Below are 14,640 nucleotides of genomic sequence, written 5' to 3' on the forward strand. Positions count from 1 at the left end.
AAGACAGAAGGTGCCCTCTGGGTGCTCAGTATCCCTGAGTTATTTTTAGAGTATGTCTGCTTACAGCCAATAGTTATTACTGGAATGTACACAATAGCGATCCCCACTCACTCCTTCAGGTGGCCTGGGAAAGAGGAATGAGGGAATAATCCAGAGTGATTGACAGTGAATTGTGACTATCAATGTGCCTTGTGTCTAGGAGATGATGTGGGGGTCAAGGGAGACTAAGGAAAAGAATGGAGAAGGACAAGTGGCTCTTCCGTTAGCCACAGAGAAGGGGCTACAACCGATCCTGGAACAAATCTTGTCTTAAACTGGAGGGAACCACATACATACCAATAGCAAGAGTCTTCCAGGCAATTTCTAAGAGGAGGGAAACCGCTAACACATAGCCTAGGTTTAGACAGAATCAAAAACACCCCCTTCAGGGACTATGGGCCTCTTGGAGGAAGTCAACTCTCTGCTCCCTCTCACAGAGGGCAAGCCTCCCAAGGAGAAGCCGTGGCACCCACGCAGGCAACAGAACCGCCAGGCCTGGCACCTACTCCAGACCAGGAGGAAGGTGCTGAGGAGCAGGCCCTCAGAACTTGATTCTTCAGCTAGCAGGAGAAAAACTGCAACATGTTCTCTTCAACAGTCAGCTATTATCCTTTTACCCAGACTGGAATATGCAGTCCTGTATATTTTCATCTTTGGAACAGGTGGCTTGATATGCAAATAAAGTAATAAGTGTCAGAGCTGTATCCTAGCAGTAGCTACTTTGCAAACGTTACCATGGCACCCATTCAACAGTGTTCTTAGAGGTAGCCACACCTCAGCAAGGGCTTTCTAACTTGGAACAGCAAAGTTCAAATGAACGAATAGACACAAACTGTGAAAGAGTCCTGAACCCATTACAAGGTGAATCTTTACAGCACAATTGCCCTCTGAAGCTACTTGAAACAGGGCATGGGACTTAAAGGAGAAAAAAAAGGAAATGGATCATCTCTTCTAATACCTGGAATGTGATCCAAGCCTGGAGACAAATTGATGGTAATTATAACTGCTAACATTTGTTTTTAGCTGCTAACAGATTGTGCACAGATTGTGAAGGGCAAACTCCATTCTCCAATTACTCCAGTGCAAACTGTGCTTTAACAGTACTCACTAAATCCTAGTTGAGTGAAATGAGAGCAGATTGTCCTTATGGTGTGGTTCATTTATGTTAAACTATGGAAAGCTGTCCTCCCACGGTCCCAGTCCAGGGGCCACTCACAGCCAGATGCAGAGAGCCCTCCAGCACGCTGGGCTCTACACATCTCTGTTCTTACTGCCAGCAAATCTGCTCTACAGAGTATAACATGTATTTCCCAAGCACAGACAAAGCAAAAGGAAAAGGGCTAGGCAGGAAGTAGGGACACCAGCTGCTGGGGAAACAAGTCTTAAGCAACCTGGCTTGTGAGCCAATCAAGGTTGCTAAAGTAGGTCCTGGGCCTAAACAGGGTACATTTCCACCTGGTTGGGGAGAATAAAATGACAGATACCAAAAGTTAACAAGATAATCTGTGGTCGATAACAAATTGATACAATAAACCATGAATTCTCTAAGAGTTCAAAGAGGGCAACAGTTCTTTCCTGCTTCCTCTTCAGATGAGGGTGATCAAAGAACAAGCCCAGAAAGACTCTGAAAAAGTGAAAACTTCACCAATAGGAAACTATAGTTGGTTGACACTGAAAAGTTGTCAGCAAGAATGAGACTACAGAGCTCCCTCCACTATGTGTCAAAGCCACAGTCCTCTCCATCTCCTTAAAGACAGTAATGATGTATCATTTCTGGCTAAAACAGCCACAGAAGATGGGGGTGCAAAGGAAGGCGTGCTTAGAAAAGCAATAGGGAGTTTCCATTTTGCTACCTTTATCTAAAAACACACAAAGACTTTTGTTTCCCAAAAGGGTAATTATGGGACCATTATATATAGTTAACTCCACATACACATCACCTTAAGAAATAGTAATAAAGACAGAAAAGTGCCTTTTGGTTCTGTTTCCATAACATTTAGCCAAATCAATCTGTAAATTGTCTATGGGTGAGTTGAAATTGTAATCTGAGCAGTAACCTGGATGTCCGGTGTACCACCCATAAGTCGACCACATCAAGGGCACAATATTAAAAAGCATGAGAGTTTGGGCTTGGTTTTGGCAAGTTCTGATGGAGAGATCCATCCAGCCTGATGAAGGCTAAGCAAGGAGGAGGTCCAGAGAGGACACAATGCTCGGGAGTAAGCAGGAAATGGCGTCAGGTTCCAAGAGATCGTCCACTGCCAAGGGTTAAATCCAGCTCTCTAGAAGGAAAGCTATGACAAGGTCTAGGAAGCCTCAAGGCAGGAATTCAGTTACATCAGGAAAATATAGTACTAAGGAAAAAACAAAGCTAATGTCCAATCCTATGGATTAAGATGACATAGCAGAGGCTAGGAGAAATCTAGAATCTGGTGGGTATGTGGTGCCAGAGTTACTGCAGGATATTAGCCACTAAGATAATGGTGACATGAATAAAGCTACATTCCACCTACAGCTGGATTGAAGCTTTTAACATATTTTCTGCCCAGGATAGGATTAGCATAGGAACTCTGCAGGTTTCAGGCTAGAGATCAAGCTGTATCAAATACAGCAATGAATGAGTTGATCTGGGCTGAGGAAGACAGAAGGTGAACATAGCACTTCCATATGAGAGGCCATAATTTATTTATTAGCACAAGTATTCATACTTGTGATACGATAAGTGAGATTTTGAAAAGTGAAAAATATATTCTGTTGCAATGGTCAGTTTACCTCATTTAAATTTTCTGCCTTATCAGTTTTGTTATCTGACAAAGTTAAATGTAAAAAATGAAACCATAAATACTAGAAGAAAATATGGGGAATACTTAATTATGCTTTGATGAGGAAGGCATTTCTAAATACAATAAGAAAAAAAATCATAGGAGTAGAGACTGGACCACATAAAAATGTAAAATTTGGTGCAATTAAAATAACATTGGCATAATTAAAAGGCTGTATAAACCAGGTAAAATATTAGCAACAAATGTGGCAGATTTAATATTCTTGATGCATAAAAATGTCTTGCAAACCAATAAGGAAAACCTCACACAAAAAATAGGTAAAAAATCAAATATATTTCACAGAAGAATAAATACCACAGACCAATAAGCATGTCAAAAAGTGTTCGACTTCACTAGAAATAATAAAGGCACACATTATAGCAACAAAAAAATACCAATGCTCCCTTCTCAAATTGGGATAAACAACATTGTAAGAGAATGTGATAAGATTGGTACACCTTCCTAGGAAGCGATTTGACAATGTTTGACCTAATACTATGATTTCTAGTAATCTATTCTAAAAAAAAAAAATCTGATTCTTTATAATAAATATTATATAATATATGCAATAGATAATATCTCACAGAAATATTCATCAAAGTGTTATAATAATTAAAAGAGGCAAGAAACTGAATGTTACAGTTACATAATAAAAAACTAATTAGCCATGAATATTGTGTTTTTTGTTTTTTGTTTTGAGACAGAGTCTCGCTCTGTCACCCAGGCTGGAGTGCAGTGGTGGGATGTTGGCTCACTGCAAGCTCTGCCTCCTGGGTTCACGCTATTCTCCTGCCTCAGCCTCCCGAGTAGCTGGGACTACAGGCGCATGCCACCACACCTGGCTAATTTTTTACATTTTTAGTAGAGACGGGGTTTCGCCATGTTAGCCAGGATTGTCTCCATCTCCTGACCTCATGATCCACCCACCCTGGCCTCCCAAAGTGCTGGGATTATAGGCGTGAGCCACCACGCCTGCCCGAATATTTTTTTTAAAGAATTTTTAATAACATGGGAAAATGCTCATGGCACAATATTAAGTGAAAAAGCAGGGTATAAAACATGACTTTGTTTATATTATATGTAACATACACATATAGCAAAAAGACTGGAGGGAATAGACATGTTAATAGTGTTGGAAGGCTGGACATGGTGGTTCACACCTGTAATCCCAGCACTTTGGGAGGCCAAGGTAGGAGGATCACTTGAGCCCAGGAGTTCGAGATCAGTGTGGGCAACATAGGGAGACTGTATCCCTCCTAAAAAATAAAAAAATTATCTGGGCATGGTGGTACATACCTGTGGTCTCAGCTATTTGGGAGGCTGAGGCAGGAGTATCACTTGAGCCCAGAAGGTTGGGGCCGCAGTGAGCCATGATCATCTCACTGCACTGCAATCTGAGCAACAGAGCAAGACTGTCTCAAAAACAAACAAAATAGGTAGCTCCTAGGGCATTATAGGAACAACGATAACTGAAGGAATATTTTTTAAAGGAAAAAATCATTACTTAAAGATCTCAGCTTTTTGAGTTTAACATCCCAGAAACTACTAATTTGAAATATTCTAAAGAACCATATTTGCTTTCTGTAACAGTAATTTTTCAAAAGTCTTCTAACAAGACCCACTCACGGGAAAGAAAACTCTTACATGTCAATGAATGAGTGTCCACAATCCAAAGAATACTCAAGTGGCACTTTCCTAAGAAGTCTCTATCATTAAGCAAAAGAGATCCCATGATCCTAGTCTCAAAAAAACCCCAAAAACCTCCAAATTATTTCCAGTGATTTTAAGAAAGTTGATGTTAAATGCAAGCACACTGAATAGTTCTGCACAATACATTAGATGTTAACATATTCTGAGAAGAAAGATCATGAACAAAATGCAAAACACTTTTTTGTACTTTTATAATTAGGAGTAATCTAGATAACCCTAGGATTTGTACTTTTACTACTAAGAGTTAATATTTACTGAGTCCTTACTATGTGACAAGCACATTAGTGAAGCATTTTATATTCATTCTGTTATTCAATGCTCAAGACAATCTTATCAGGTAAGTACTATTAATATCTTCATTTTACAGACAAGGAATCTGTGGCTCCCAAATGTTAAATAACTTGTCAAAGGCCACCAAGCTGATAATTGGCCAAGCCCAAATTTAAAACCAGACAGTCTGTTTCTAGAACTTGCATTGTTAACTCATTTGCTTTACTGACTTAGAATCTATGAAACAGGTAAAGTTGAAGAATGCCTTTCTCTTCTGTTTCCTCCCCATGCTCTAGGAGTCTCAATAAAGAATAATGAATCCTGAGCTTTTAAATCTATGCATATATCACTATCTTTATTGTGCTACTTCCTTTAAAGAAAGTATGGTTTAATAAATTAATGCACTGTCTTCAGTTTTTCCTGCGCTGGTTTTATATGTAATTTCTCTTCCTTGTTTAGGTTTGCAGCTAGAAGACAGTAAATCTAGCAATGGAGCCCATATATGAGGAGTACCTAGCAAATCATGGAACAATAGTAAAACCATATTACTGGCTAAGCTTCTCTCTCGATTGCTCTAATTGTCCTTACCATATTCGAACAGGTGAAGAAGCAAGAGTTTCCCTCACAGAATTTTGTCAGATTTTTGGATTCCCTTATGGGACAACATTTCCTCAAACAAAACACCTCACATTTTATGAACTAAAAACTTCTTCTGGTAGCCTGGTGCAAAAGGGCCATGCTAGCAGTTGCACTGGGAATTATATCCATCCAGAATCAATGCTCTTTGAAATGAATGGTTATCTTGACTCAGCCTTATACAATAATGACAGCATCAGGCATATCATTCTGTATTCCAACAACTCCCCTTGTAATGAAGCTAACCACTGCTGCATCAGCAAAATGTATAATTTCCTGATTACGTATCCAGGCATCACTCTTAGTATTTATTTTTCTCAGCTCTATCATACTGAGATGGACTTTCCTGCCTCAGCATGGAACCGCGAAGCTCTCCGGAGCCTGGCCAGCTTATGGCCGCGGGTTGTTTTGAGTCCAATAAGTGGTGGGATCTGGCATTCTGTTCTCCACAGCTTTATTAGTGGTGTCTCAGGATCACATGTTTTTCAGCCCATTTTAACTGGGAGAGCACTGGCTGACAGGCACAACGCATATGAAATCAATGCCATAACAGGCGTAAAACCTTACTTCACTGATGTTCTTCTCCAGACAAAAAGGAATCCAAACACAAAAGCTCAGGAGGCTTTAGAGAGCTACCGCTTAAACAATGCCTTTCCTGGACAGTCTTTTCAAATGCCGAGTGGACAACTCCAACCCAACCTACCTCCAGACCTCAGGGCTCCTGTTGCTTTTGTGCTAGTGCCTCTCAGGGACTTACCACCAATGCATATGGGCCAAAACCCAAACAAACCCAGGAATATCGTAAGGCACTTAAATATGCCTCAAATGTCATTCCAGGAAACTGAGGACCTTGGAAGGCTTCCCACTGGAAGGTCAGTGGAGATAGTGGAAATCACAGAACGGTTTGCAAGTAGCAAGGAGGCAGATGAAAAGAAGAAGAAGAAAGGGAAGAAATAAAATCTACATTCCTACAGCATGAAACCAATTACCAAGGGACTTATCAGATAGGCAATAAAAATCTGGAAACTTTCTCTCTCAGGGCTGAGCCAAGATGGAGATAAACTGATGCACTCAAAGCAAACCTTGAATTATTTACCATATCAACTATTATAAAGTTACACTATTTTAAACATAATCCAAAATGTTTCCATAAGCAACTTGATCTCTCTCCTTTATTTTGAAAGTGGCAGTATCAAAATGGAACCATTAGCAGCTTGCTAATATTTTGATGCAGAAAAGGAATCTCATTATTCTATTTTACTCACATCATCTTTCCACTACAAAAGCCCATGGACAAAATAGCTACCGAAATTTGTTTCGGTAAAAAATTTACTGTAAAATTGAAAAACAGCCTGAAGCTACTGACATTAAGTGCTGTTTGCAGGAGCAAACCAGTGATTTTCTATTAATTGTTAATCATGGACAGAATATTTTAGGCAGCTCATTTTTTTCTAAAGTGATTCAAAATAGTTTTGTGTGGGAAAAAGCTCTTCTGCTGATTACATATAGCTATAAAGATTAAAACCTAGCCACCTGCTCAGTTTGATCTTCCCCAGCTCAGACCTCTCCCTTCTGAGCAGATGATAGAGGTAAGATGATACATGAGAACCTCCAATGGCTCCTGTCATCACATACTGTATAAAATCCAAGTTCCTCTTACTGGCTTTCAAGGATCCTCCTTTAACTTCCTGTTGCCTTGTCTCATCAGCAAGATCATAAGTACCTACAGGTCAAGCACTGTCTCTCCCTTCTCTTTAGCTTTTCCCTTAGGATCTAGCACATTACCCAGCAAAATGTGAGTAGCAAGGCTGAAATGACATCTCAATAACTTCACCAATGATTGTAACTCAGCATCCCTTCTCCATCCCAGCTGAAAGCCTGCTTCACCATCCTGCAAGAGATGTTTTTTCTTTTTGTTAGCATCCATTCCCCTTTCTAATGCAGCTCCCAATGCATAATGTGTGTTTTACTTCCCTCTTTCTGACTCCATCCTCGTCACCAGTGAATATTTGTACCTTCTCTTAAAATCTTCAAAACACACTTCTAGGAAGTGCTCCTTGATTAATCCTCTAAGCACTTAAATGAAAGCACTTTGCTTATGCTTATTTCACATTTGCTGCCACTTGCCTCTTTGAAATATGTAAAGATACATTACAAGAAAAATGTACATTTTCTCGTAACTTGCTATTAATTTTTTTCTTTATATATATATATAAAGTAATCCTAAGCTAATAAAAGAGTTTGCCATGACATTAAAACATTTAATACTCCATAAGGGAGGAGGAGAAAGAAAAACATATTTTAGGAATAGCAATTAGTATTGTGGTTAAAATAAACATGAATAAAAATTTTAAAACAAAGTTTTATTGTTAGCATACAAATTTTAATGGAATTACTGGAATATAGTTTTATTGTGGGTATATAGTGAGTATTATTTAAAGAAGTACTGTTGAGGTTTATTTTTATTTCATGAAATCCTATGTCCACAATTTGGGATACTGAGTTAAAAAGATCCCAACATGACAAATCCAGCATCTCTGATCATTATTAAAATAGATCCAATTTGTTGCCAGAAAATGGCAGACTACAACATGAACCAGGCTACAGAGAATCCAATTAGAAACATGGTCTGAAATAGATGATGAACTGAACCTGGATATCAGTGGTATATAACAAAAGGAGAAGTTGTCAGAACTATAGGAAAGAAAGTGCCTTTGGCAGTTAAACTTTTGTACTGGTTCGATAAGACTAGGGCTACAAAGAAGATTACTGACAGGTCGTAAGTCCAGGCCAATACAGCCAACCTTAGACAAAAGACTGTTAGAAGAGCATAAAGATATACTGTCCAAGGCAAGTAATCTGTTTCCTCATCTGTAAAACAAGAAATGTGGGCTAGTTCATCTTTAAGGTTCCTTTCAGCTCCGTCTGCTATAAGAAGGCATATAGCAAAGCAATAGTTCCACAAAGTGAGATCCTGCAGTGCAGTGATTAGCTTTCCTTGCTCACTACGCAGTGATTCTTGGTCATATCAGGCTGGCCGGGGATTGAGAGAGAGAAATTGGGTTGCTCCACCCCTCTTCAGCCAACTGGCAATGGTGATATGGAAGAACATCTCTGCCACCACACATATAGAACTAATGGAAATAAAGAAAATAGAAGTAAATTAAGGTAGCTAGTAATATGATGATCTGGAAAAGGCACTGGGATATATCCCAAGAAAACAATGAGACTGAAGAGAGGGACACATTATCTTGGTGAATCTACCAAGGTCCAGGGTTTGGGGGTCTTAGCTTTATATGCTCAACTACCTACTTAGTAAGAACAGGGAGAATGGATTTACTCATCGGAAGCAGGTTTGGATTAACAAACCTCTTGAGATTGATATGTAAAGACAAAAAACTAATGTACTGATTTCTAGTAAGACTTATAACTGGATATGCAAGCATATATTCAAGTCATCCAGGTTACATAGCCTCTCCATGTAGATAAGCTACATGGCAAGCCAAATTATCATAAGGTTGCCTTATGGATTAGAGGAGTCCATTATGTGACTCAAATGTTTAGTGCTATCAGATTCTGCTTTAGCAGTGGTGACTGACATCTGCTTAGAATGAAGTGGTGGATGGGGTATGCACAAAGGCATCTCATTCCTGGACAATGTTTGGGAGGGTCTAGGCAACAAGAGACAACACAAACCTCTATGACCAGCTCCTGTCATAGCATCGATTTTCTATGTGACTAGAAATCCATTTTCTATGTTTCATCAAGCTACAATCCAATTTATGTAATACTAAATAGATTAGAATTCATCAAGCTATAATCTAATCCTGCTGATCGGACAGCAAATCCTATTTCTTTAAACTGCCGTTACATCTTTTTTATTCATAGTATAAGCAATCCAAAAAGTTTAACTCACAGAATGGAATCTTACTCTTCATATTGGTTTTTAAGGAAAGCCACATAAATAAATTTAAAAATTAAAAAAATAAAATAAAATAAATTTTAAAAGGAAAGCCACATCATAACCTATGCTAACTTAAAATAATATTATTCGGCCAGGCGTGGTGGCTACTGCCTGTAATCTCAGTACTTTGGTAGGCTGAGGCAGGAGGACTGCTTCAGCCCAGGAGGTAGAGGCTGCAGCGAGCCATGATCACACCACTACACTCCAGCCTGGGCAACATAGCAAGACCCTATTTCTAAAAAATAATATTATCATTATTACTAACATTGAGTGAGAGCTATATGTCAAGTATTTTTCTAAGCACTTACATGTATTAATTCATTTAATCCTCCCAATAATCCTATGAGGTAGATATTATTATAATAACTACTTTACATATAAGGAAATTGTGGCACAGATAATTTAAGTAACTGCCCAAGTAGTAAAAAAAGGCTGAGCTGAGCGTTAAACCCAAGAAGTCAAGCTCCAGAATCCATGTTCTTAATCATTATGCCTTAATGCTTCTCTAAATAATAACAATGCAGATTCACTACAGAGTCTGAAAGAATCCATATTTACTTAGGATCTGTCCTGTAGCTTTTCTGTCATTCTGCTCAAACCACAGTACCAATGGGCATCCTCTAAACTATGGAAGCCAGGTAGGCAGGGTGGGCTAGGGTGGAAAACTTTAGTAGGTTCTAGATCCCAGAACTTTGGCCCTCCCCCACTACCCTGTCGCCCAGGACCTCATGCCAAACATAATTCCCAAGATTATCTTATCTTAGGTGTCCCTGACTTTCAGGGATGTACTAAATCTGGGACCCAAGGCAATGGAACATTGTTTTATTGCATTGTTTAGTTAAAATTAAGTGCAAATCATTCCTCAAAAAATTAAAGAGAATTAATATATCATCAGGCAATTCCACTTCTGGGTATAAAATCAAGGTCTTGGCCAAGCACGGTGGTTCATGCCTGTAATCCTAGCACTTTGGGAGGCTGAGGTGGGAGTATCGTTTTAGCCCAGGAGTTAAAGACCAGCCTGAGCAACATAACAAGACCCTGAATCTATTTTAAAAAGTAAAGTAATTTTTTTTTATAAAACAGGACCTCGGGCCGGGCGCGGTGGCTCACGCCTGTAATCCCAGCACTTTGGGAGGCCGAGGTAGGCGGATCACGAGGTCAGGAGATCAAGACCATCCTGGCTAACATGGTGAAACCCCTTCTCTACTAAAAATACAAAAAGTTAGCCAGGCATGGTGGCATGCACCTGTAGTCCCAGCTACTTGGGAGGCTGAGGCAGGAGAATCACTTGAACCCAGGAAGCAGAGGTTGCAGTGAGCCGAGATTGCACCACTGCACTCCAGTCTGGCAACAGAGTGAGACCCCATCTCAAAATAAATAAATAAATAAATAAATAAATAAATAAATAAATAAATAAATAAATATAAAACAGGACCTCAAAGAGATAGTTCTACACCCATGTTTATAGCAGTATTATTCACAATAGCCAAAAGGTAGAACCAAACCAAATGTCCATTGACAGATGAATGGATACCCACAATGTGGTATATACATACAATGGAATATTATTCGGCTTTAAAAAGGAAGGAAATCCATTCACCTGCCACAACATGGATGAACCCTCAGGACATTATGCCAAGTTAAATAAACCAGTCAAAAATAGGCAAACACCACATGATTCCACTTACATGTGGTAAGTAGAAAATGGTGGTTGCCAGGGGCTGGGGAGCAGGGAACAGGGAGTTATTGTTTAATGGGTACAGAGTTAATTTTGTAAGATGAAGAGGTCTGGAGATGGATGTTGGTAATAGTTGTACAACAATGTGCTTAGTACTACTTAATTGTACATTTCAAAATGGTTAAGATAGTGACTTTATTATGTCTATTTTATCATAATCTTTTTTAAAAATTGAATTACTAGTTGACACCTACTGGTCTCTCTAAATACAAAAAAAGTGACATCTTTTCTGTTAGACTAAATATTAGAAATCAGGCTCTATGTCTAGTCTCAAAATACAGAGATAAGGTAAGGAAAGTTCACAGAAATATCTAAAAAACAAATATCCTTTAAAAAATCATTACAATAACAAGGTTTTTTTAGGTTCACAATTTACAGCGCATTTCAAGCTGTTATATGGGTTTATTTAGGCCTTTGATACTTGGTTATATACTAATTTTTAGAAAAAAGTAAGTATTATAATTTGGAATAATGAAAAAGATACCGAAAGTAGAGTGGTTATTAAATGCACAAACCCCAGAATCTGACATACTCGGTTCCCACATCATTCTGCCACTTGCTGATTGAATATCATTGGCCAAATTATATAACCTCTCTGAGCTTTAGTTTACTCATTCATAAAATGGGAACACTAATTTCTAGGCTATAGAGCTACTCTGGGAATTAAATAATGCAAGTAAAGGGTTTATTTACCAAGTGTCTGACACACAATAAACGTATTAAGTGGTTGCTATTACTAATAAAATATGAACAGGATAAGGACAAACAGTAGGAAATTATAAGGATTGCAGGATCTTTCAAATTTTATCAAACCTATGAGTCTTAGATAGTTGACTTCTTATTTTCTTTAAGAAGTTAAGATATGCTACTAGAATTTGTGATAATCAGGTTGGGGAAGAAAAAGTTGATTTCAATGTTTTGCTTAAAGAGTTAATAGTGGTAATGAGAAAAGAAAAACGTCCATGGTCATGGGAGATACTAAAATAATTATAAGAAAATATTTTGTGCAACTTCTTGCCAATAAATTGGCAATGTAGATGAGATGCATGATTTTCTAAAAACCATAAATTCTAAAATTGATTCAAGAAGAGAAAGACAATCAAACAAATCAATAATGATAGAAGAAAAGAATAATCAAAGATCTACCTCTAAAAGTATCAGCAAGCCCAGGTGGTTTTGCAGCACACTCTAACTTTCAAAAACCAAATAGCATGATAATTTTTCGTCATTTAAACTATTGCAGAGCATAGAAAAAAAGGTGGAAATCTAAATTCATCTACAAAGTTAGGCTAACACTAATATCGAAACTGGATAAAGATAGCACAAATAAATAAAACTATGGACCAATCTTACTTAAAAACTGAAATTATGGCCAGGTATGGTGGGGGGGCTCATGCCTGTAATCTCATCATGTGGGAGACCAAGGCGGGAGAATCGCTTGAGGCCAGGAGTTGAAGACCAGCCTGGGCAACATAGGGAGACACTGTATCTACAAAACAAAATTTGTAAAGGCAGCACACAGTGCCTCACACCTATAATCCTAGCACTGTGAGAGGCCGAGGCTGGCAGATTGCTTGTGCTCAGGAGTTCAAGACCAGCCTGGGCAATAGAGCAAAACCCCATCTCTACAAAAAATACAAAAATTAGCTAGGGGTAGTGGCGTGCTCCTGTGGTCTCAGCTACTTGGTAGGCTGAGGTGGGAGGATGGCTTGAGCCTGGGAGGTCGAGGCTGCAGTAAGCCAAGATCATACCACTGCCCTCCAGCCTAGGCAACAGAGTGAGATCTTGTGGCAATTTTTAAAAAAAAATTCTGAAACCATATAAACAAAATATAAACTAATCAAATCCAGCAAGTAATTAAAATGGTAATATTTCACAACCAAATAGAGTTTATTCTAGAAATGTGGGAATGTTTCAGTGTAGAAAAATATATATATTCACTACACTCATAAATTCAAAGATAGAAACTATATGATTTTTATCATTAGATCCCCATAAAAGGCATTTGATAATTTTAGCAGTCATTTCTAAAAGTCATAAAGCGAAAGTCAATATAATGTCAACTGGTGAAATACCAACGAAATTGAAATAGGAACAAAGCAGAAGAGCCCAGCACTCAATTTTTCAACACTCTTTTCACAATTCTAGCAAACACAAGATAAAATAGGTGACAGAAATATTAGAAAAGATGTAAATTATCATTACCTCAAATATTATACGTGTGATAAGAGATGCAACCTTAAAACAACTGTTAGCATTAATAAAAGACACCAGTGCTAAGAAAGAATACAGGATAAATACGTTTTAAAGTCCATAGCTTTCATTTTATATCATCATAAGCCATTAAAAAAATCAAATGAAACAAGTCTCATTCACAATATTTTAAAAATAAGACTTATTCTTTGGCACTAAATCTTTTTCCTGAGGCAAGAGATTTACAATTTTTTTTAATCTTTGAAGTACTAATATATAAATAAAGGTTTATGAAAGTTGCAGATACCAGGATGAAATCACTGTTTGTCAAACACAAACTAGAGCCAGGAGAGCACAAAGGAGTAGGGTTCATGATTGCATGGACGAGATAAAAGACATTTTTGGAAGTCCTGTCTCAAGGACTTTCTAAAATAAGAAATTCTGTAGGACTGCAGCAATTCAGATAAAATGCTCTCAAAACAATACCTGCCCAGTAACAGCATCTCTTCCTCTAAAATGGTGCCAACTCTGACTTTGAGTATCCAAAACCAATGTCTGTTTCCAAGCAGTTTATGTGAACTTCTCCTTTTGCCAAATAAAAGTTTCCCTTTGGCCAGGCACAGTGGCTCACACCTGTAATCCCAGCACTTCGGGAGCCCAAGGCGGGCAGACAAGGTCAGGAGATCAAGACCATCCTGGCCAACATGGTGAAACCCCGTCTCTACTAAAAATATAAAAATTAGCTGGGCATGGTGGTGTGCGCCTGTAATCCCAGCTACTTCGGAGGCTGACGCAGGAGAATGCTTGAACCAGGGAGTCGGAGGTTGCAGTGAGCTGAGATTGTGCCACTGCACTCTAGCCTGGCGACAGAGTGAGACTCCGTCTCAAAAAAAAAAAGAAAAAAAGAAAAACATTTCCCTTTATCCTCCCTTCTTTGATGTATATGTAGCTTGCCACAGCTGTGCATCTCAGGTTATAATCCTCTTTTCTAATTCCCAAATAAATTCAACGTATTTAGAGATTTTTTTCCCTGATTTTTTTTTTTTTTGGCTTACAGGTTTTTAGTTGATAAGTTTCAGTAGAGAGTTCACCCTATCTATTCCACTTTAATGTGTAATCATAAAATTATGTAAAGGAAAAACTTGAAGCAAAGAAAAAATGAAATTCTGAAGGTTCATGTTTTAAAGTTTAACACAGAACCAGTTGATGTAGATATTCATAGGAGCATTAAATCATAAGATAGTCTATGGACAACATGCTAAAAATCT

At 38.3% G+C, this 14,640-nt stretch overlaps 2 protein-coding genes across 5 annotated transcripts in view; one reads left to right on the top strand and one right to left on the bottom strand.

The window, feature by feature from the left end:
• RGL1 (ral guanine nucleotide dissociation stimulator like 1) overlaps positions 1-14,640 on the bottom strand; it is a 291,692-nt gene that overhangs the window by 273,634 nt on the left and 3,418 nt on the right. The gene's annotated exons all lie outside the window — the stretch shown is intronic.
• APOBEC4 (apolipoprotein B mRNA editing enzyme catalytic polypeptide like 4) lies at positions 208-7,837 on the top strand. Its single transcript, XM_001163612.8, has 2 exons — positions 208-1,032; positions 5,301-7,837. Exon 2 carries the CDS (start codon positions 5,331-5,333, stop codon positions 6,432-6,434), a length of 1,104 nt encoding a protein of 367 aa, XP_001163612.3. The 5' UTR covers positions 208-1,032; positions 5,301-5,330; the 3' UTR covers positions 6,435-7,837.

This window comes from Pan troglodytes, chromosome 1 (assembly GCF_028858775.2).
Source record: "Pan troglodytes isolate AG18354 chromosome 1, NHGRI_mPanTro3-v2.0_pri, whole genome shotgun sequence".
Lineage (NCBI taxonomy): Eukaryota > Metazoa > Chordata > Mammalia > Primates > Hominidae > Pan > Pan troglodytes.

Excerpts from the sequence above, each read along its gene's own strand:
- APOBEC4 (XM_001163612.8), top strand. The coding sequence starts at position 5,331 with ATGGAGCCCATATATGAGGAGTACCTAGCAAATCATGGAACAATAGTA.